Consider the following 21946-nt stretch of genomic DNA (forward strand, 5'->3'; position numbering starts at 1 on the left):
AAACAACCCTCAGAGGCTTATTACTCTTTCTTTGTCTGCTGCAGAAAGAAGCACACATGAAAATAGGAACTAACAGTGAGAAAATAATATATTTCTCTTCATTACCCCTCTGTCAGGTAGGTGCATCATTTTGGCATAAACCCAGGCTTACAATTAGTTGAAAATCTGGATTTGCGTCAGGATACATGCGTGAAGGCACTGGAACACCCATGCTCCACCCATGTAACACCTGCCCAACGCAAAGTAATGTAAGACAATGCTATGTGCTGCCTTGCATTACTTTGTATTTTCTAAATCCTGCAAAAGGCACGCAAATTGACTTTGCATGGCTGAGTAAATGCCAAAATGGATTTTGCATCGGGGCTGCGCCACAAAAGTATGGAATACCAAAGCACAATATTAGCAAATCAGGGCCTGTACTTCTAGGTAGATTCCAGATAGCTGAGAAATGACGATTATGGGGGTGTCTGTGAAATCAATTTCCCGGCTCTTTCTCCCATTATACCATGTACTTTGAAGACTCTCCCTCAAGCAAATTTCCAGTCATATTGCTTCATATTGGCTTTTTACAGACTGTTACTTACTTTGAACATGCCTCTGGAGCACCATAGCTTTAAATCATTTTGATATTGTCTTTTTTGATAGTTATAGGTTTTTCTGAAAGCAAATGTTGATAAACTTTACGAGGGGACATCTGAGAATCATTACTTAAATTCATGGATACTTGAGTTTCCCGCTTAAGGGGACATTTATTTTTCCCTACTGCTTCCAGTTTCTTCTTTCACCTTCCCACCACTTCCCTGCCTCAGCATTTCTGTCCCTACTTTCCTGGCACCCTTGTTGATTATCTTTGTAGCTGTAGAAAATGCAAATGAAGCTGCGCATTTGCATAGGCATGATGTTTGCAAGCTGTATAATTTACTGATGCCCTTTAGTACAACTCTGCAGATATGGCACTGTCCTTTTAGCATGCGACAGAAATAAAGCAGTAGAATGGATTATCAACTGTGAGCGGGAATTTCTTCAATAGCTATTGGCTAGCAGCTAGTTAATAATCTTGCCCGTTTGTTAACACACTCAGACATGTTAAGAAAGAGGACTGTGTGGCCAACTGATAAGAAATGGACAGTTATTTACTTATGTTAGGACTAAAATACTGGTAGTTAGACTGTTTCTAAGCACATGGAACATCAGGCTAGCTACAGAATTGGAGTTTAAAGGGAATGCGTTATTGTCCACGATCATCACAGATTGGTCAATGTAGGAAGGCAGGATTCGATCTCGAGCTTCTGGCCTCCATTGGGTCTAACTTTTCCCCAGGCCACATCCCGTCCCTGAGACCTCTGCTAGTGCCAGCATCCATCTACTTTTGAGGGACGCTGAGCGGTTTTGTTGGCTAGGCTGGGCATCTTGGCTTCACCAGGATGTGTTGCTCTCTTAGGATGGGCACAAAGGAACCAGAGAGGCTCATTACAGATAATAGGGCACTCTTGTCAACTATCTGTCCACCATTCACTGGAACCTTACCACTTTCTCTCCTTAAGGAATCTAAGCATATCCCTTTCCATCAAAGATTGAAAAATTGCCCATCTAACTGATAACATAACATGTCTTTAGCCTTTCCAGCAATAGCATACCACCCTGTACCTGTGTGCTTGACAAGTATCATTCATTCAGATGTGTTTACCATGCAGGGTTTTGGTGGAGGATGGAACGGTAGGACAGACACACCAATACTGCAGGATACTTTTGGGGGTACAGAAGAAAAACAAATGAGCAGGTTCGTGGGAAAAAATTGAAGCAAGCTGGCGCCAAGGGGTTTCTGGGCCACCAGGTTCACCTTTCTGGATTCAGACTTCCTCCCCATGTCAAATGCAGATCAGTCAAGCGTGCTGGGTGGGTCTCTGCTTTTTTGGCACCAAAGGTGTACATAACACAACAGCGATGTGCACTGAATTGCACTCTACCTGACGCCATTCTCCAAGAAGGTGGTGGTCGCTTTCCATAGTGCACCCTCTAACGAGGCCCTATGAGTCAGTTAGGGCAGGCATCCTGCTAACAGCAATTGTGTCCCTGCAAGGGAACAGAAAAGATGTGGTAAAGACCGGGGACTTTATTTGGATGGAGAAAAAAATCCTTAAAATGGAAATTATGAGGTAGCAATAACAAGGAAAAATAGATAGAAGGGTTCAAGATAGATGTAAATAAATGGGAAAAGATACACAAGATGGGATACACTTTTAACGGCATGAAGAAAAGGCTTAAATATGGCTGACAATTAGACTAGGAGAAAGGAAGACTGGTGTCTGAGAGAGAGAGAGAGACAGAGAGAGAAAGAGAGAGAGATAGAGACCAAAAAAGCAAGAGAAATTAACATTGAGACCGAAAAGACCATTCTGAAAGCCGAATTACAAAAGTGAGAATTTTTGGTGCAATCTGTGTGTTGGGCATAGAGAGAGAATATGAAACTTTTTAGGCGCACTGTATAACAGTCTGTATGCAGAAGAAACCTTCGGACTCTCTTTTTGAGATTGCTGTTAATTTCCAATAGATGTGGTAACTCCTTTTAAGGCTCGTACCCAAATATTGCAATGCAATCCACACCCCTTGTATCAGGTTTGGTAGTCCAAACTTACTGCTATTTATTGAGGGAGAGGTGGAGCCAATGAATACCCGGGATTTGCAGATTTTGGTGAGCTAAGAACCAAAATCTGCTTTCAGTTCTCCATTCTTGGGGAAAAACTCTTAACTGGCGGTGTTTTTGCCCACAATAAATTCCAATTCAGATGAGTTGTGTTTTATCAGCGGTGATAAATATCGCACCAGTTGCACGCCCACAGTGAGGGCCTAAATGTCCTCAAAGTGTAGAGAATAATATATCTTGGCTCTAAAAAGACAACATACACACGCACCATACATACTGGATACACTGCAGTGTCTACTAAATATTCCGAGTGGCAAGTATAAGGCAAATTAAGAACCATGATAAGGGACAGATGTCCGTTACAAATGCTGGGCATAGTTGTTGTTTTCAGATGATTGGTTGTAAACTTTCAGTTTTAGGACACTCAATAGCATTCACACAGAAGGCAGATTTCTTAGATCAAGCCTAGACAGCGGTTGTTCTGTTTCTTAGCGACCAGTTGTAAATGGTTTGCTTTGTGGAGTTAAACTCTGCCCATTGCTTGGCACTGCTTTTTTTTGTCTGTGCCAGTGTCTTTCAGAAAGCCTTGCTTGCTACTGGGCAATCCTTCCTTTTTTCCCTCCTTTGTGTTTTCGCTTGCCTGCCCCGAGCACCAGCCAAGTACAGTCTACTTACACTTTCAGTCTTTATGGGTTGCTCTGGGGACTACTTTGTTTTTTCTTGCCAGTACTCAGCACACGGCCGCCTGCATTCCTGAGATAACAGCAGCGCACCTGCGCATGTGATCTCCCTGCTCGTGTGTTCAGTGTCATGTGTGTTCAGTTTACAAGTTTGTCGTTTTTTTTATGGTGTCCTGCTTGTCGCCATTCAGTATTTTCTATTCTTATATTTAATATGCCAACTGCGCTTGAGTCTTTGCAGCTCCTTCACTATATTACCTTTTTATTAGAAAATATTATATTTAAATATGGCCAGTGGAGTTGGAAGTCATACTTCAATGTTCGTTTCGTTATAGCACACCCCTTCGTAGCCTTTCTTTTGTGTCTCGGCCTAAAGTCGTCCAATGATGTCCATCCAACTGTGGAGGATGTGTTTTTTCCAGCTACCAATCTGATTGTGATTGGTGAGGGTTCAGATGGAGCCATGAGCAAACCAATCACCAGGAGCCTTGATTTAAGATGTGGGGCGGACGAGGGAGCGGTGTCTATCACTCATCTGCGTGTGTTGCACTCAGTCTCAGTTTTTTCTACCCATCCAGGACCCTAGTGTCGACCTATGTCCCCGGCAGAGCCCTGCGCTCTGCTGGCCAGAACTTGTTGACCGTCCCCCGAGTCACTAAGGCGAGATGGGGAGGTAAGGTCTTCTCCTCCCTAGTCCCTAGACTCTGCAACGAGCTCCCTTCGGAACTCAGGGGCCAGGATTCTATTCTGCTCTTCCGAAAGAGCCTTAAAACTCTACTCTTTACTGGAGCTTACTCCTAGGCCTTTACACCTTGTGTCTTTTTTCTGTACCTGGCTTTATTCCATCATTTGCGCCTTGACGCCTTCGGGCAAAGTAGCGCTTTTACAAATCTCTACTCAATTTAATTCAATCCATAGCACTGCTGGCTCACTCTGGGGCACCGACTTTTAAAAACAGTACTTTAACATGACAACAACGCAACTTCGGTTTGGTAGGACTGTGGTTGTGTTTATAATGCTCAGAAAATTCCTTTAAATATATTATTTATATAATTCTACCAGACCACGGCGAGATTTCTAACCCATGGTATTTTCCATGCGTAGCCTCCTCACAAAAGCACCCTAACAGAAATGAAGAATAACAATTGCTACTGATGGTGTTGAAGAGCGCCAATGGCCTCACATTTATTCCACTTTAGATGCATATTTTCGATTTTCATCAAACGAAGGTGAAATATATTAAAGTTTTTTGGCTGCTGTGTGACCAGCAATGGTATTGCACCATGCTTTACTTCATCCAGAAGGGACACCAAGCAGGAAAGGGTCTCCCTTGCAGCTCACAGAAGGGACATCTATCGTTGGATTCGTGCCATTGCAGCTTCTTTAAAGGTATCGTGATAGGGTCCGTCCAGCACTCTTGTTTTACATTTACTTTTTCTGTGGTTTAATCTCTTTCTTTGTTGTGCACCGTTACCTTTAGTGTTTTAGTCTAGAAACACTCTTTGAATATATTGCGAAAAGTGAGACACTGGGAGATCCCAATGTCTAAATGGTAACGCGTTGCACACTTTCACATGAACCACTTGGTTCTCCTCAGGTATACATGTATATCAAAGTAATAATGATCAATACGGTTTTCCTTGTTTTCAAAGGACTCTGTTTATTACTTCTCTCTCATTCATTTGAATTCTTTCGTTTCCAGGACAATTTTATTTATCATTTCTCATTACCCAATGCATTTCGGGTCTATGGTGACCCTTCTTCGGGGGTCTTTACCCAGGTAGCGGATTCGCTGAGAGTGCGCAAGTGAGGGACGTTTTTCATTTCTAAAGACCCCCGAAGAAGGGTCACCATAGACCCGAAATGCATTGGGTAATGAGAAATGATAAATAAAATTGTCCTGGAAACGAAAGAATTCAAATGAATGAGAGAGAAGTAATAAACAGAGTCCTTTGAAAACAAGGAAAACCGTATTGATCATTATTACTTTGATATACATGTATACCTGAGGAGAACCAAGTGGTTCATGTGAAAGTGTGCAACGCGTTACCATTTAGACATTGGGATCTCCCAGTGTCTCACTTTTCGCAATAGCTTCTTTAAAGGGACATCTTCATACGCTGAGCACAATTCGTCTGCTCCAGCATGTTAACCAGTACTCCGTCTGCAGTGCACCTCCCGATCTACGGGCGTGTGCAGAAGTTATGGATAATGTGCTGCATGGTTAAACACTTATGAAGTCCTAAAGGCAAACACATAGACAAAATACTTTACCCTTTACAATGCCAATATTGCTAACTCTCCCAAATGTGAGACCTATTGAATTGCCAATGCTTGTTTTTTGCGTTTTTAGCTGGGAGAGAGTCAGGATTATTGTACCTAAGCTGCTCTGAAAGGCACACAGCCATTTTCACGTAATTTGTACTATTTTATTGACATTACACAGAGGGCAATTACTCTTGGTTTCTGGCGTCTCAGCATTGTATTTCACATTACCCAGTTGATAATTTATATTGGACTATTATTCATTAAATATTTGTGTGGTTATTTCATATGGATCATTCTGCATCAAATTTGTAATGACTGACCCAAAGCTAGTTTCAGTTCCATGATATCGGTGTAGTATTTGTTGTATGAGAGGGAAGCTGTGTTCTGCTTGGTGATTACTAGTAAAGTCAAAGTGATATATTTGGGTGAATAAATCTCGAGTGTTCCTGGAGCATTGGGGAATGGAAGGGGAGAAGTTCCATGCAGTAGCGCTAAAGTGGAAACAAAAGCAAATTGCACCTCTTTTAGCAACAGGGCTTTAGAAATTGAGTACAAATAGTGCTTCTTTCTGAGTTTGAAGGGGCAAGTATCTTCAGGTACTACCTTGTGATAATTGCCCACACCTACCAGAACACCAAGCATTATGATATGCACCAAATGTGTGTGAATACCATTCGATACATTTGGAAAAAATAGCACTGGAACTATAGCTCTGTTGCTTTCCCATGAAGGAACAGTGAGTCCTATTGCCCCTTAAGTGTTAACGAGCACCGCTTTATACTATTGATATGTTTGTTAGTGATTTCTTGGATAGTACATGACTAAAAAAAATGGAGGATAGGTAAGAGGGAGGGCATTATTCAACGGCGGCGGAGCATCCCCCCCCCCTCCGCCAGCAGGTAAAAAAGAAGAAAAACGATAATAAGCCCTTGTCTATTATTGTTTTATTTTGATTGTCAGAGATGAGGCTTGGGGCGGGCCAGAGATGACAGGCTGGTGGAGGAGTGTTTTGCACTGTAATCAGTGAGCATGAACTATATGGCTGGTCGTTTCAGGACTGCCAAACCATCATGCGCACTGAAGCTTTATCCAACCCCAGCTCCGTTACTGGTTTGGAGATAGCAGGCACATGCTCCCATTCTACATAGGAGCACAAATCTATGGTGCTCAGGCCAATCCTGATGCTGGTTTCATGCAGCATCAGAATTGGCAGCAGGGTATTCTGGGAGCCTGTCCCTGCAGTGCACAGAGGCCGATGGGAGAGTCGGAGCCAGATCAGAGTGTGGATGCAGGTAAGTTATTTTAAAAAAATAATTATTTTGTTGTCCGTCCCTGATTCTCCCCTCCCCCACTATACCACTTTGCCCAGATTCCGGCCCCTACTGTTATTCAAGACAAAGAAGTGAGTCTTTCAGGCCCTTTCAATACCACCTTCTTTCAATCCAGTTCCTGTTTGAGGTGGTGAAGGTGCAGCAGAAGAGAATGTTTTCCATATAAATGTACTGGTTTGGTCAACCACAAGTTAATCATATTGTTGTTAGAATCGTGAAATGGCTGGTTCAATTTGGAAAGGGACCTCCAAGATTTAAAATTGTGATGAACATTTTTAGTTTCAAATGTATTTTATTGAGCCAGTAAGCATGGTAAAGCATCACATTACATAGTATTTGTAATAGGGAAACCACTCGATAATGGCATGCAGGCGTGTTTACAACACGCTGTACAATGTGGCGAAGAATATGGTTTCCGCATGAGAACGGTGCGATGCTCATGAGGCAAATGGTAGGCAGGATTAGCAAGCAATTTTGAACAAACAATGCCCACAAAACCCCTCCCCCCCCCAGGTTCACCCCCCACCCCCTCCCTCTCCAGTGTGCCGTATGTGGGAGAACCATCGGTCTCTGGTCAGAAAAGAGCAGTCGTGTTTACCCCTGAGGTTCCTGGGCCCCGGTACTCGTATCCGTGAGGCGAAGCAATTGGAGATACTTCGGGCAGGTTATTTCGTTGAACTCCTTAGACAGGAGAGATATAAACGGCTGCCAGACCTTTTGAAATGTATCCGTGGTTTGTGTTAGGGTGGCCTGGAGGAGTTCCATGCCCAGAGTGAGCCAAAGTTTATGCAGCCATCCAGTGTGTGTGGATTTGGTTGGTGTTCCCCAGAGTGATATGATATGTTGTGTAGCTGCCTGCACGGCAATGCCCATCTGGCGGCCCCTGGTGGATTTCAAGGGGAAGGTAAGTGCGTTTGGGAGTCCCAGGATGGCGTATGCGGGGAATCTTGGAATTTCAGTGTCAAAGGTTGCATCTATGTCTTTCAAAGCAGCGTCCCAGTAGCTGCGAACTTCTCTACAGTCCCAGAGGATGTGTGTCAGAGTGCCCTGTTCCCCGCACCCTCTCCAGCATAAGTCGCTCCGGGATGGATTACCCTTGTGAAGCCGGACTGGTGTAAGGTGCCAATATGTCGCTAATTTTACGGCCGTTTCTCTGCCCGCTGTGTTATGTGTAGTGTGTGATGCCCTGTAGTATACCTGGCCCCATTCTTTAGGCATGAGAGTTCTGCCCAGTTCAGCTTCCCACCTTTTCTGACCTGCTGTTTTGCTTAGCGCTAAGGGGGGTGTAAGCATTTTATATAGGTCTGATATTAGATGTTGATCATTGTTTTTGGTCAGGAGCCACTTCTCAAAGGGGGCCAGCGGGCGTCCCACCAAGGTGACTATCGCGGGGTCGGTCAGCCAATGGCGTAAATGAAAATACTGAAAAAGATGAGGGTCTGTGATATCATAGCCGTGTTTGATGTCTGCAAGAGTGAGAAAGCCCTGTGTATCGAAGAGGTCCCCAGCGCACTTGCAAGCGGTGCCTCGCCATTGTGTGAAGGCGCGGGGGCCATTGCCCAGTGGGAATTCTGGGTTATCTAAGATTGGGGTGAATGGAGAGGGAAAGGTGGTCAGCCCTCTTTTGACTGCAACCGTGTCCCAGACTTTAGTGACAGTGCGCATTATAGGTGAATTGGTGAGGTAAGTCGGTCGGTGTGGTCTAGGTAAAAAGGGGATGTCCCAGAGGGATCTCTGGGCCATGGCCCTGTCCTGAAAGAGCCACCTTTTTTCTCTGACTCGGGTCTATACCATTCCACTAGGTATCTAAGTTGTGCCGCTTGGAAGTATTGTAGTAGGTTGGGGATCCCCAAGCCCCCCTCGTCCATACCCCTGTGGGACAATTGTTTATGTAGACGCGCCCGTTTGCCCTCCCAGATAAAGTGGTGTAGCCCTGTCTGGAGAGCTGAGATGGTGCCGCTCGGGGGGGTTACCGGTAAGGTCTGGAAGATGTACAGGATTTTGGGCAGGGTCGACATTTTCACAGCTGCAATTCTACCCAGGAGGGACAGAGGTTGCTTGGACCAGCGCGTTAGGTCCGCTCGGATCTGAGTGGTGAGGGATTTATAGTTGAGAGCAACGGTTGATGCTGTCGAAGAGGTAAGGGTAATTCCTAGGTACGGGAGTTCTGTAGCTATTGGAAGGTTACAGCCGTATGTGGCGGTCGGGTCTCGATGGTGAGCGTTTCCCCCTAGCGGTAATATTAGGGACTTCCCCCTGTTGATCTTGAAGCCTGCGACCATGCCAAACGTGTCCAACTCCTCTAGAAAGGCGGGTACCGAGCGGGCAGGTAGGTCAAGAGCGACTATGATGTGGTCTGCGTAAAGGCTGATTGTATGTGGTTCACCGCCGAAGGTGACGCCTGTAATGTCTGGGTTGTCTTGGATTTTCTGCGCCAGGGGTTCAATGTAGAGGGCAAACAGAATGTTAATGTTAATGTTATAGTGATTTGTATAGCGCGCGGCTGCCCCAGCCAAGGGGCGTCCCGGTGCTGCGAGCAGACAGATTGCAGAGAGTTAGAGGCACAGAGAAGTGAAAGAATTTATTGGAAGAGATGAGAAGGAGGGACAGGGGGCAGCCCAGTCTTGTCCCGCGTTGGATGTCAAAGGGGTCAGAGCGCACACCGCCCAGCCGGACTCGAGCTTGGGGATGGTGGTAACAGCTGGCGATCCAGGAACGGAAGCGGTCACCAAGTCCAAAGCGTAGCAGCACCTGCTGTAAGTATGTCCAGTCAACGCGGTCAAACGCTTTCTCCGCGTCTATGGCCCCAAGCACAGCGTCGGATTCCTGAAAGTGTGCTTTATCTATGAGATGCAGCATTCTTTTGGTGTTATTGCTGCATTGGCGATTGGGCACGAAGCCCGATTGGTCAGGTTCCAGGATGCCGGGTAGAAGCGGGCCCAGTCGGGCTGCTAGAACTCCGGTGAAGAGCTTTAGGTCTAGGTTTAGCAAGGAGATCGGGCGGAATGCTGAGCATTGTGTCGGTTTCTTGCCCGGTTTGGGCAGGACGATCACTTCGGCTGCCAGCATATAGGGGGGAATAGAGCCAGGACCCTCAAAAGAATTAAAGAGCCGGGTAAGGACAGGGGCCACAAGGTGGCAGAATAATTTGTAAAACCCCGCCGAGAAGCCATCCGGCCCGAGGGATTTCAGTGGGCGAAGCCTAGATATAGCTGCCGTGACCTCCTCTAGGCGGATAGGAGTGTCCAGTGCGGTCGCACTGGTCTGGGACAGCTCAGTAATTGTCGCCGAGGACAAGTATGTTTCAATACCCCTACGAGATGGTGCGTCAGCCCCGTATAGGGAGGCGTAATAAGTTCGGAATGCGTTTGCGATCTGGGTTTCCTCAGTGAGGGTGTTCCCAGAGCCATCCGTGAGGTCAGTGATTTTTGCGTGCTGGGTTTTAGCTTTGAGGGCGCTGGCCAGCAGTCGTCCCGTTCTATTGCCCCCCACATAATATGTGTGCTGAAGGCGGAGCGCAGCGAATTCAGCCCTATCCGTGTCGAGGGAAGCCAGCTGGGCACTGGCAGCTTTCAATTGCCGCCATATCCGTGGTGCGCCCGTGCGACTGTGCACTCTTTCCAGTTCGGCAACCTGGGTCATGAGCTCGGTTCTCTTCTCTGTCCGAACCTTAACCTCCTGGGCAGCGATTGCAATCAATTCCCCACGGACCACAGATTTTAAGGCTCCCCATAAAGCCGACAACGACACCTCCGGTGTATCGTTAATAGCCAGGTAATCAGCAATGCATTTATGTAGGCGTTCTCGGGTTTCTGGTCGCTGCAACATGGTTTCGCGGAGACGCCATGCACCGCGGGGGCGGGAGGGTGTAGGGGCAGTTATAGTCAGTTCTATTGCGTCGTGATCCGAGAGCGCTGCAGGCACAATGTCAATCTCGGCTAAGTTAGAGATCAGCTCCGATGATCCAATGAAGTGGTCTAGCCTGGCGTAGGTGTGATGGACGTGAGAATAGAAGGTGAATTGCGTTGCGTTCGGGTGTGCAGCGCGCCATAGATCTACCAAACCCCTATCCCGCAGCCACTCCACCCCTGCCTCAGTGAGAGCTCCGGTGTCCCCATAGCGTTGCCCCGATCTGTCTTTATTAGAGTCCATGACTAGGTTGACGTCCCCCCCGATAAGCAGAAGTGTGTTGGATGCTTGGAGAGATTCAGAGAGTGCACCTTTCAGAAATGTTTCTTGTCCCGTGTTAGGAGCGTAAACTGACCCTATTGTAAGGCTCATGTTGCCTAGCTGGAAAGTGTGCGCGAGAAGACAGCCCTTAACCTCACCCGCCTTGATCCCCACCTTCCTGCGAAAGTGTCTAGATACCAAGATGGCTACCCCGGCTTTCTTTGTGGGAAGGGAGGAAAAGAATTGTGGGGGGAAGGTGCGTGAGCGCATCCTGTGCCAGTCTTTGGGTAGCAGGTGGGTCTCCTGAAGCAGACAGAGGTCGGCCCCGGAGTTTTCCAAATAAGAGATTATTGCCCTTCTTTTAATGGGGTTGTTCAGGACTTTGACGTTTAACGTCAATAACTTCAGTTTAGGGTTAGCCATTATCACAAGGTATGGGTCGGACAGCGTCCAGTATAGCGGTGTCACTCAATTCAGTAGCTGGGGAGTGGGTCAGACATAGCAAGAGGAGCCCCGACCCCCGTGTGGCACATAGAGAATGTGTGTGTGTACTAGGTACATTCGTGCACGACTGAAGGTACACCCCCAAAGGGAGGTGTAGCATTGAGGTGTGGATAAACGACGCGGCTGCTCTATGAAAATCATTGTCCCCCCGGCACACTGGTTCCCACCCCAACTGCACCCCCAAAACACCCCAATTACTCACAGTCAAATGCCATGAAGTTAAACTTTTGCAAACAGTCCCCCTCACCCCCCTCCCACTACCCAGGCCCAAACACCCAAAAGTAAATAGGTATAGTCCCAGTCCTGTTAGTCCACACAGGGCCGTGGTAAAGGTCCTCGTACGGGTCATGTCCCGTGGCAGTCACATCGGCCCCCCGCCCGAATCCCACCCCTCTCTTGGAGATGAGTCAAGCTAAGATTGATTTCCCCGATAGTACAGACTTCACCCAGAAGAAGAGGTCTCCTTTGCTACTTCTGCCACTGCCGTCGCTCGTTCCTGCGTGATGATGGAGGCGTCCGGTTTCAGGTGATGTGAGGGCGATCTCCTGCGTTTCACTGTCTGCCAGTCCCCTTCAGAAGGCCTCTGGGACGAGCTGGGAGTGAGTTCGTCATCGTCGTGCTCGATACCTAGGAGGGTTCAGGTGTCCTTAAGTGAGCGCAGCTGGTGCAACTTCCCGTTCCATTTGAATATGAGTCTAAACGGGTGTCCCCAGGAATACGGAGTCTCATGTTGCCGTAGAAAGTCTGTTGCTTTCCTGAACTCTTTGCGTTTTTGCAGGGTAATGGTCAAAAGGTCCTGGTACAAGGCTATAGAGTTCCCTTGGAATTATAGAGGTTGGGCCCGCGCTGCTTCTCGGAGGATCCGCTCTTTCAGCGGATAGTCGGGTAGAAAGGCCAATATGTCAGGTGGCGGAGCGGAGGAGCGTCTAGGCAACCCAACCCTATGCGCCCTGTCGATGCGTATCTCGAAGTCTGCTGGCTCGCCCAGAACGGCCCTGAACAAAGCTTGTAGGTAGCCGGTGACATCAGACCCCTCTGTTTTCTGAGGAACTCCCCGGACCCGTATGTTGTTCCGACGGGAGTGGTTCTCAAGATCTTCTGTATGGGCTTGGAGGTCCATCTGTTGGTCAGTGAGTCGCACTATTTCCTGCTGGAGGTGCGTGATTTCCAAGCTCCTGGTCTGATCCGCTTCCTCTACTGCGACTACTCGTTCCCCCAGGCCCTCCACGTCTCTGCGGAGTTCCCGGACTTCTCCCGCCACCTCCTGCTTTAAGGACCTGAAGTCGTCCCTGAGTGAATTAAAGAGTGTCTCCAAAAAAGTTCTAGTGATGGACGACTGATCGTCCGCTGGCGTCGGTGATGTTTTCGCGGTTACCGGAGAGGGTGGGTCCTTGCTCGTTTTCGGTTGGGTTTTGGCCAGGAGTTCTGGAAGTGTCTGCGACCCCTTCTTCGATCGCTGTCCCGCCATGTCGTATCCGGGGCCCCAGCGGGTTGTGAGCTCGTGAGTTGGGGTGTCACGGCACAGCTATGTGAAAACAATGGCGAGACTGGACCTTCCGGGCGGCCGTTCTCTCCCTGTCCCCGGCCCACGGATGGCGCTGTATGGTCTCCCCGGTGATGGTCAGTGGGGTGGGCGCACAGGTGTTCGCTTTAGGTAGCAACCCGGTATAGGGTCAATGTGGAAAGCGGGCGGCGTTGGTATGCACTGGCGGGTATGGCCGCTGGGCCACGTGGCAATGCTGGGCAGCAAGAGTCTGGCGCTTATGCAGGCGCGCCCCTTCTGTCGTAATGGGGACGCAGTCTGTTAGCTCTGGGGGTCCCCACGCCGGAGGCTCGGTTTTGCCCCCCGAGTTCTGCGGCTCGGCCCACCTCAGCCCCTCTCACCTGGTTATAGCTGCTCTGAGTGACGGTGCAAGGGCGTCTCTGATTCTGGCCTCTGTTCCGCAGTGCCCTGTGGACCCGCTAGGCCGTGGTCGATCAGCCCCTCAGGTAGGCCCGGAGCCCAACTCTGTACAGGCCGGTGGGGTGCAGTAGTGGTGCAGTCCGTCGGCCCCAGTAGCGCTGCTCAGCTGGTGGGGGTCCTCCGTGTCTTCTTCGGCGCTGCCGGCCAAGCCGTCACGTTGCTGGGCGCCACACAGGCCCGTCTCGGCCAGGCCCGTCCATCGGGCAGCGCCAGAAGGCCCAAAGCCGGGGGATCAAGTAGTGCAGTGCCCGGCCGGCTCGCACCTTTCCGCCTGTCAGGCCTCGGGAGCGGCAGCGTGCACCAGGCTGAGTTGCTGGGTCAGGGGATGTAGCAAGGCCGTGTAGGCGGGCGCTCCGAGTCACTGCTGAGTCCCCTAAAGCCGGAGATGATGAACGCGCCGATCCCTACGGGGCAGGGGTGGCTGCCATTTCACTGCCGCCGTCTGTAGTTCCCAGCGCCCACGGTCTCGCGCCCGGCTCCAAAGTTGACAATCGGGGCACCGGAGGCCCGAGCGGGTTGTAGGCTGCAGGTTCCGCTGTGATTTTAGCCTCGGGGAGATCGAGCTTTGCAGTGCGGTGCTATCAGGCGGGATCGGGCAGGGAGCCTCCGGGACCTGCGACCGATCACGCCGCCATCTTGGCCACGCCCCGTGATGAACATTTTTCAAGAGATTTAGTGTCGTGTTGAGGAGTTTTTCTACATAATCTGATGGTGAGTACATGATCACCAGTCCAACACAGTTACCACTGTCCAGTATTTATAGTTTCTATGGATTTAGTTTATCTGTATGCACCCTTGTCACATTACCTCTTCTCTTTATAATTCTTAATCCTTCTACTAGCAGGGCTTTTAGGATAACTGTTGTATTAGGTCTCAGGTAGGCCTTTTGGTTTAATAACTTAATGTCCTGTTCTATTATGAGGTCATGAATGTTGACTTTGTTTTTTAAACGTTCGTTATGGTGTTGATCAAAATTGTTGTATTAGGTCTCATTTGTCATCTTTTTTTAATAAGAGACCTCAGATTTTTACTCCTGTCCGGTGTTGAGAGATAACTATTACTAGCCCCTCATTATAGTGGTCTTGTCCTCGTCCTGAATGGAACTCATGCTTCTCTTCTGGTTGCTGGCGAATTCCTCTCAGGAGTTCTCACACATTTGTCGAGAGCTATAATTTATAATTTATATTAATTGTGTTGTTTCATTCTTTTATATTATGGTGAATTAGATATTCTTAGCAAAGATTAATTATTTGCAGCTAGTGTGAAAGGTGATGAGATACCTGTCTGCTATGGTAAGCTTCTATCTCAAAAGAATGTTTGTTGACTGAGACTGAGGAAACCACTCTTAAATGTAGATCTCCTGCTTTATTGTGGTGGATATTTGTGCGTTGGATGGTTTGCAACTACTTTTTCTTCTCACCTATCTGACATGTATTTGGAATTGAATTCGTTTTCCATGTTAGGCAGGCCTTTTCCTAGAGATTGGGATCTCATCATATGGCTGTACTTTTAATTTGTTGGGTGTGAAACGTATTGTAAACTTCAGACATTAACCCCTTCACTGCGGGTGCATGCTGGTGACGGAACCGCTCCATCACCAGCGTCGGTTGCGCTGTGCTCATGACGGAGCGGTTCAGTCATGGCCCCGCCCGCTCAATAGAACGCTCAGCGCAGGCGCGGAATCCGCGCCGGCCAGGCGTGCCGAGCGGGCCGTGACGGAACCGCTCCGTCATCAGCACAGCGCGACCGCGGCTGATGACGGAGCGGTTCCGTCATCAGCAGTGGAGGGGTTAACTTACAGCTTTAAATGTTCTCATGAAAAGTAGTGCCCTTCTAAGCACTAGAAACGATCGCTTTTCATAGCAGAAAGTGTTATGATGTACGTTTGAAACATTATAATTAGTAGGATAAATGGTTGCAAGCAATAGCAAGCACTGTAGTGATTACATACCAGTAATCTTCCTTAGGTCCCCCTCTCTGCCATAATTATCTTAACAATTATCTTTAAAAAAATCACTCACTTTCCCATGATAATTTTCAAATGTTAACATGAACTGGTATATAAATTGTCATGAGAATTTTTTAAGTATTAGTAATTATTGCTTGCATGAGAGATGTGTGTTCACAAAACAATACGATACATCGTCATGTGAAATTTTGAGTGTAAATAACTACTGCTTCATCAGTATCATCAAAAATTGTGTCAGGAAATACTGTTTTACTCATTACTTTAAGAAGTTTGTCTATACAAACATCGATGTCACTTTTACATAAGAAATTGTCACTAACAAATAAAGCTATATTAGGTCTTTTGAGAGGCTTTGAGTGTTAATAATTGAAGTCTTTCACTTTATCATCAGCAGTTTAAGTGTTAACAAATACCGTTTTGAGTAATCATATTTGAACTTTGAGCTTTCATGTCTTAGCAAGTACTTCTTTGTCTTCTTAAGAAATGTTTAAGAGTCAATAAGTACTATCTCATATGTTCAAATGAGACGTGCTAGTGTTATCAAACAATAATTATTTTACATTTTCTCATGAGAAGTTGAAGTGCAAATGAGGACCTTTAGGGTCTGAGTCACAAAAGTAAATACACATGTGTATATTAATTTGTATGTATATTTACTACAACATCTAGGTGTAGCTCTCCTTTTTTTAATTCACCATTTTCAAGTGAAGATTTACATTTAGGTGTACAGCCTCCCACAACTGTATTAAAAGTGTAAAGTTACTACAATTAGCTGTATGTCCGCATTTTAAGTTCTGACTAGTTGACAGATGTCTGTTACTGATATGGAGACTGCTACCACAGAGATATAGAGCTTCCTTTGGGAAAGTTAGGGATATTTTATAACATTAATACGTATCTAAAAACAAATAAATGTTACTATTTTATTGAATAATAGAAATGTAAATTAATTTAAAATATGTATTATTAATCTGGAAATGATGGCATAAAAACTGCAGCACTTTAACTTCTCAAATAAAAATACTAAAATAAAGTAAACATGAATTAAATGTATCAATATCAATGTTATGTCCTAAACAATAATAAAATACTTACCCACACTAACATTTTTTGTTTATTTAATATGCAGACAACTGGGACAAAACTATATATTTTGATAAATGACAATCGTTTTACATTTACTTAATTAAAGTTGAATGTATTTTTAAATAAAGTTTGGTATTTTTTTAAAGGATAATTATAATTTTGTTATATTAACTCAAAAAAATATTTTTAATTTTAAATAATGGACTCATTTAATTAATTTAACATTGGTCATATGGGCATTTGGTTTAATTTTCTGCTTCCATTATTTACTATGGGAGTGTGTTGCAATACCAGATGTTAACTATGCATAAGGCTTAATATACGCCAGGACTGGGTTATATTTACACCTGCTTTAAGACCTCAGGGCCTTATTAACACTTGAAGGGCAATTCTGGAATTGCAATTGCTTTACTCTTTTGTGAGTGTGTCTTTTGTAGTAGTGCGTATCAACTCCCTACTTAAATTATTGTAAACCCCTCATATTTTATAGTAGATATTCCCTATTTTCCAGCACACCCCCTTATTCCTCTCAAATTTATCACAAAAATGTATACCTACATGTGTGGGGCTCTCCACACATGTGGTGGACACCTCTGCACAGGAAAGATAAAAGGTGGCGGATGCAGAGGTCTCCAGCCGAAAGTTTGTGAGCTATATTTTGTTGGGCATGAGTAATAGTACAATAGTAATGCTGCAGGGATTACAACATTCAGCTTGTGAAATGGGCCCTTACCATTTACTGATTTACCCATTCTTTTCATATTTTACAAAGAACTCCTTCGTTTGTGCTTGCTACATCATCACTTCTTAATAGACTGCCTTCTATATTGTCATAGTATGTTAACGTTATTAACATGTAATACATCACATGCTCTAAAGAGAAAAACACATTTTTTAATAAGTTGTTTATTCAGAATCTGACATGAATTTTTTGTTTTACTTTTGTATATTAATGAATTTTTATTTTTCAATCTACGATTATCCAGATCCAGCTTTAACTACATGTGCTGACCCCGGTGTACCTCTCTTCGGAACACAAAATATCTCCCATGGCTATCAGGTATTGTCACTATTAGGATGCACAGTACTATGTTATAATTTGGTGACGGCATCAGAAATCATGGGCTGTAATCAAAGCAGTCTGAAAATAGTTGTACTTATTTTTAATGTGATACATTATAAATCTGTTGAATTTTTTTGATGCGTAGCAAACTCGATGTTCTGGCACCGTGTAAGACACTTTGCCATCATTAAACATTAATAGTGCCCATAAATTATTGGTGTTTTAGACACGAAGCATAATTACCACCATCATGGTGATTAGGAGAGGCCAACAGCCTGGCCGTTAAGATGCAGTACGTTTACAAGATTTTGAGTTTTATGAATATACAGTCATTTATTTGATATTGCTTTAATTGTACACTATATATTTTATTGGAAGATGGTCACGTTGTAAAGCCAATTACTGGCTTAGGGTGTGCTCGTATTTCTGTACTTTTTATTGAGTGTTGTATTGTGTGATGCAAAACATTTAAAAAAAGTTAATTTGACACCCAAGCGAAATATGATAATCACTTACCACCTTGACCCTAGGGAGAATATGTAAACCCTAAAAGTGGACATAATCTGACATTGCTTTTCAACGGGTCTAAATTGTAAAGATGTGTTTGTTCAGATGCTTGTAACGTAACACCGGACACCAACATAGTTTTCACACACTCTTCACAATATACCACGGACTTTGAAATCCTGTTTAATTAAGGAAGCCACAGAATAGCAATGAATAAAATACGGCAGATTGTGAGTTTGCTGGCACACTTTTAGAGACATATATTGTAGAGTGTGCTATATAGATTTTCAAAACAATTAATTAGATGGCAATATCCTTAGCGGGTTCTCTTCCTTTTTTGAAGATCAAAATAAACAAATACAAATAATCAACACCTTTTCTGATCCCTCCAGTATAATGCAAGGTGATCCCAAAGCCTCAATTCTTTCCCCTCCTCACTTCAACACTCACTTGGAATCTCTTAGCGTACTATTCAGTCTTACCAAAATCGTCAACGATACACTAAAGACACCCAACTTCACCTCAAAGTTTCCTTTCTGGAAAATATTACTCCCCTAGCCATGTTTCTAAATAATATGCAATCATGGATGATGGATGATCATCTCGAGCTGAAAAGCATCAAAACAGAATGTATCCACATTTCATCTCCACATGGAGCCATTCTGGTCCACACTTGACTCGATGCACTATATATCCCTGCCTGCCTGCATACCCTTGCTCATTGTCTGTGCAAAATCCCTGCATCATTTAATGTCTAAGCACATCCCCACTAAGTCGAAACACACACAACATCTCCTCAGACTTCTGGAAAAAATTAAGATCTTAATCCCAGAAGCAGGCTTCCACTTGGTTACATAAGCCTTTTTTTCAGCCTGGACTATGGGCTCTCCCTACAGTTTAGGATCCCAAAGACACACATCGCTCCCCTGAAAATGACCATCTACACTACAGCTTGATTAGTCTCAGGAATCAAAGCTATGAACACATCACCCTATACTTATCACACTACAGTGGCTACATACTAATGCAAGAGCATATTCAGGCTAAACTGTATTTTACACAGAATCCGCCACAGTGGCACGAAAAATTACGTAGAAAGCACATATATGTCATCTAGAGCCCACCAAGCACTATGAAGCACAGATTCTAAACTCCTCTCCCAGTGCTTCGCTGGGAGTGCTCTTTTCCAACTGAGATCCATTTAAACCCAGTCCACAGCTCCTACAAGAAAGAGATGAAACTCCTGCTTATCCAGCGTACTACCCTTGAGGCATCATAGAACTACTCTTTCTTCCTCTGCCTGAACTTGCAGTTGTTTCTTCTTCATTCGAAAGATGTAACTTTGCTTAAGCTCTCCTTTGGTTTGGCCTTCCTGGATTTTATATTCTATCCTCTTTTATCTGCTTTTTGGCGTATATGCTGCTTGATACCTAGTCACATAAATGTGATATGTAGTTGACCGTGTAAATCTCTCAAAATTGCCTGGTGGTGTGCAACATGCAGTAATAAACTGTTTTATGAAAAAAAACGTTATTCACATAACACTTCCAGGACTAGGAAATATAGCACTTCACTAGCAACATATAGATCGAGTTATCTGCATCTGTTTCTTTGTTTACCTCAAAATGCCACCTCTGCCCCCAGCCCTACCAGAATTTCAAATGTCTCCGCCCTTCTTTCCGTCTGACACGGACCATCTTCGCTTTTGCTATAACTTGTTAAGAAGCCATCAAAAGGTTTAGTAGGGCTACAATTATGGAATGACCATGTTTACTTCATACTTATTCGTGGAAGCCATAAATGTAGTCATGCTGTAAGTCAACATCTAGAACAGATAGGTAATTGGTAAGGTGCTTCATCAATGATTACAAGGCAGCTAAATGCTGCATTGCCAGACTGTGACCCCACACTACTGCACTAATCGTGTCCCCCTTTCTTGCTCTAGATTGGAAGCGTGGTGCTTTTCAGGTGTCAGAAGGGTTACCTCCTGCAAGGGTCGACCACAAGGACCTGCTTACCCAACCTGACCTGGAGTGGTGTGCAGCCAGACTGTGTCCGTAAGTCTCTTTTAATGCATCAATATCAGGTATGCTTTATTGGTTGTTAGTTCCTCCGTGCACATGCATTAATATGTGGAAGATCCAGTCTTAGAGCCCATGATATCAGCTGGGTATTCGAAATGGATTCCAATGTCACCATAACATATACAGATGTGATGAGCGGTAGCCTCCATATAATGAATAATTTAAATGCAAGCCTCTGCTTAACAAAATCATCAGCTCATCATGTATAATGTACGAAAACATCATGCTATAAATTGTAAAAGCAATACATTTACCAAGAAGATACATTTTAAGCAGTAGTTACCAGCAGTGATGACTATCAGCTATAAGTGCACTAGCGATGGAAACACCATGCAATATTTTCCAAATGTGTGCAGCAGCTTGCGATTCACGAGAGATATACATACTAACCCAGAGTCCCACAGCTTTCCAAAGGTGATCAATATGAGTTTATGATTCACAACAGCTGCAAACATTAGGCTATTTTAATTGATTATAAGGAACAGCTTGGAACAGAAACCGATTCTTTACAAAGTGAAAAGCTGTCATGTGCATGGGGTGTAAACATATCTGTGTGGATAGTAACACATGGTGTTCCTCATCTTGCACTTAACAAGGAGGTAATGGTAATTGACAGCTCATTACATCGATGGCCATCTGGGTTTACATCTCAAGAGAGTTGAAGTACCCGTTTCAGGCTCTAAATCAGGGGTCTCCAAACCGGTCCTGGAGGGCCGGATCCATGCCAGATTTTTAAAATTACTACATGTATCTCAATGGGGATATCCCAAAAATCTGGCATGGATCCGGCCCTCCAGGACCGGTTTGGAGACCCCTGCTCTAAATCGTCGATCAGTTTGTAATTCACAAGGGGATCAAACGTCCCTGCCTTGAGTTTGCAAAGGTGCTGGGCATCCCCTTGTATTTCAACCAAGATTAAAAATGCAACCTACCATTTAGGAAGGCCTTAAACAGCAGCGTTTTACTCACAAGTAAAACCAGCGTAAGCTGCTGGTGCTCATCGGCGATGAGCTTCTGTGTGTTATCTGGAGAATGTTAAGATCAGTTTATAGCGTTCAGAAGTGATTCAGCCTGTAATTCACAAGAGAGGTCACATGCGCCACTCGTGTTCAAAAGCAACACGCAAAGTCCTGTCATTCGCCTGGGTTGAATGCCCAGTCCTGAAGTTAACCAAATTAGGCAATATCAGCTTGTTGTTCACAAGCAATGTAAACATCAGCCTCTAGCTTACTAAAGGGGATGTGCCATCTTATAAATTACCAATACATAAATGTAGTTTTATATTTTAGAAAAGCGCAAGAAATTTATTTTTGAGTAGCGTTTATTCATTAGGTGTTTGCAGTTTAAAAGGATTTATTTGTCTTTTTTTTTTTTACAACTCTGCTTACCAAGATTTTTTGAACTTCTACAGGAGATAATCCTCCAAAACACTCACAACTGGAGAATTATGTTGTAAAAACCTTTCGCTATTAAAATGTTTCTCAAACACGTTTCTTACAACGGTTTTCAAACACGAAAAGCTAGACAATGTCATGAATTTAAAACGTCTGACGACAAACTGATTAACCTTCGCTTGTGAAATTATAAATATGCACACGCCTGGCCTTGTGGGGCATCAAAGCACTTAACATGTTCAGGGAAGTCTATCAGAGGCACCAGGAATGAATTAATGAGCTC

The 21946-nt window shown here is 44.9% G+C and overlaps 1 protein-coding gene across 1 annotated transcript in view; it reads left to right on the top strand.

Annotated features, from left to right (window-relative positions):
• CSMD2 (CUB and Sushi multiple domains 2) overlaps window positions 1–21946 on the top strand; it is a 1651801-nt gene that overhangs the window by 1588938 nt on the left and 40917 nt on the right. The window contains exons 62-63 of the mRNA XM_086956548.1: window positions 17602–17675; window positions 20131–20242. Of these exons, the coding sequence (XP_086812674.1) occupies window positions 17602–17675; window positions 20131–20242 (186 nt within the window). The remainder of the gene's footprint in view (window positions 1–17601; window positions 17676–20130; window positions 20243–21946) is intronic.

The sequence above is a fragment of the Lissotriton vulgaris genome, chromosome 2_1 (assembly GCF_964263255.1).
Source record: "Lissotriton vulgaris chromosome 2_1, aLisVul1.2, whole genome shotgun sequence".
Taxonomy (NCBI): domain Eukaryota; kingdom Metazoa; phylum Chordata; class Amphibia; order Caudata; family Salamandridae; genus Lissotriton; species Lissotriton vulgaris.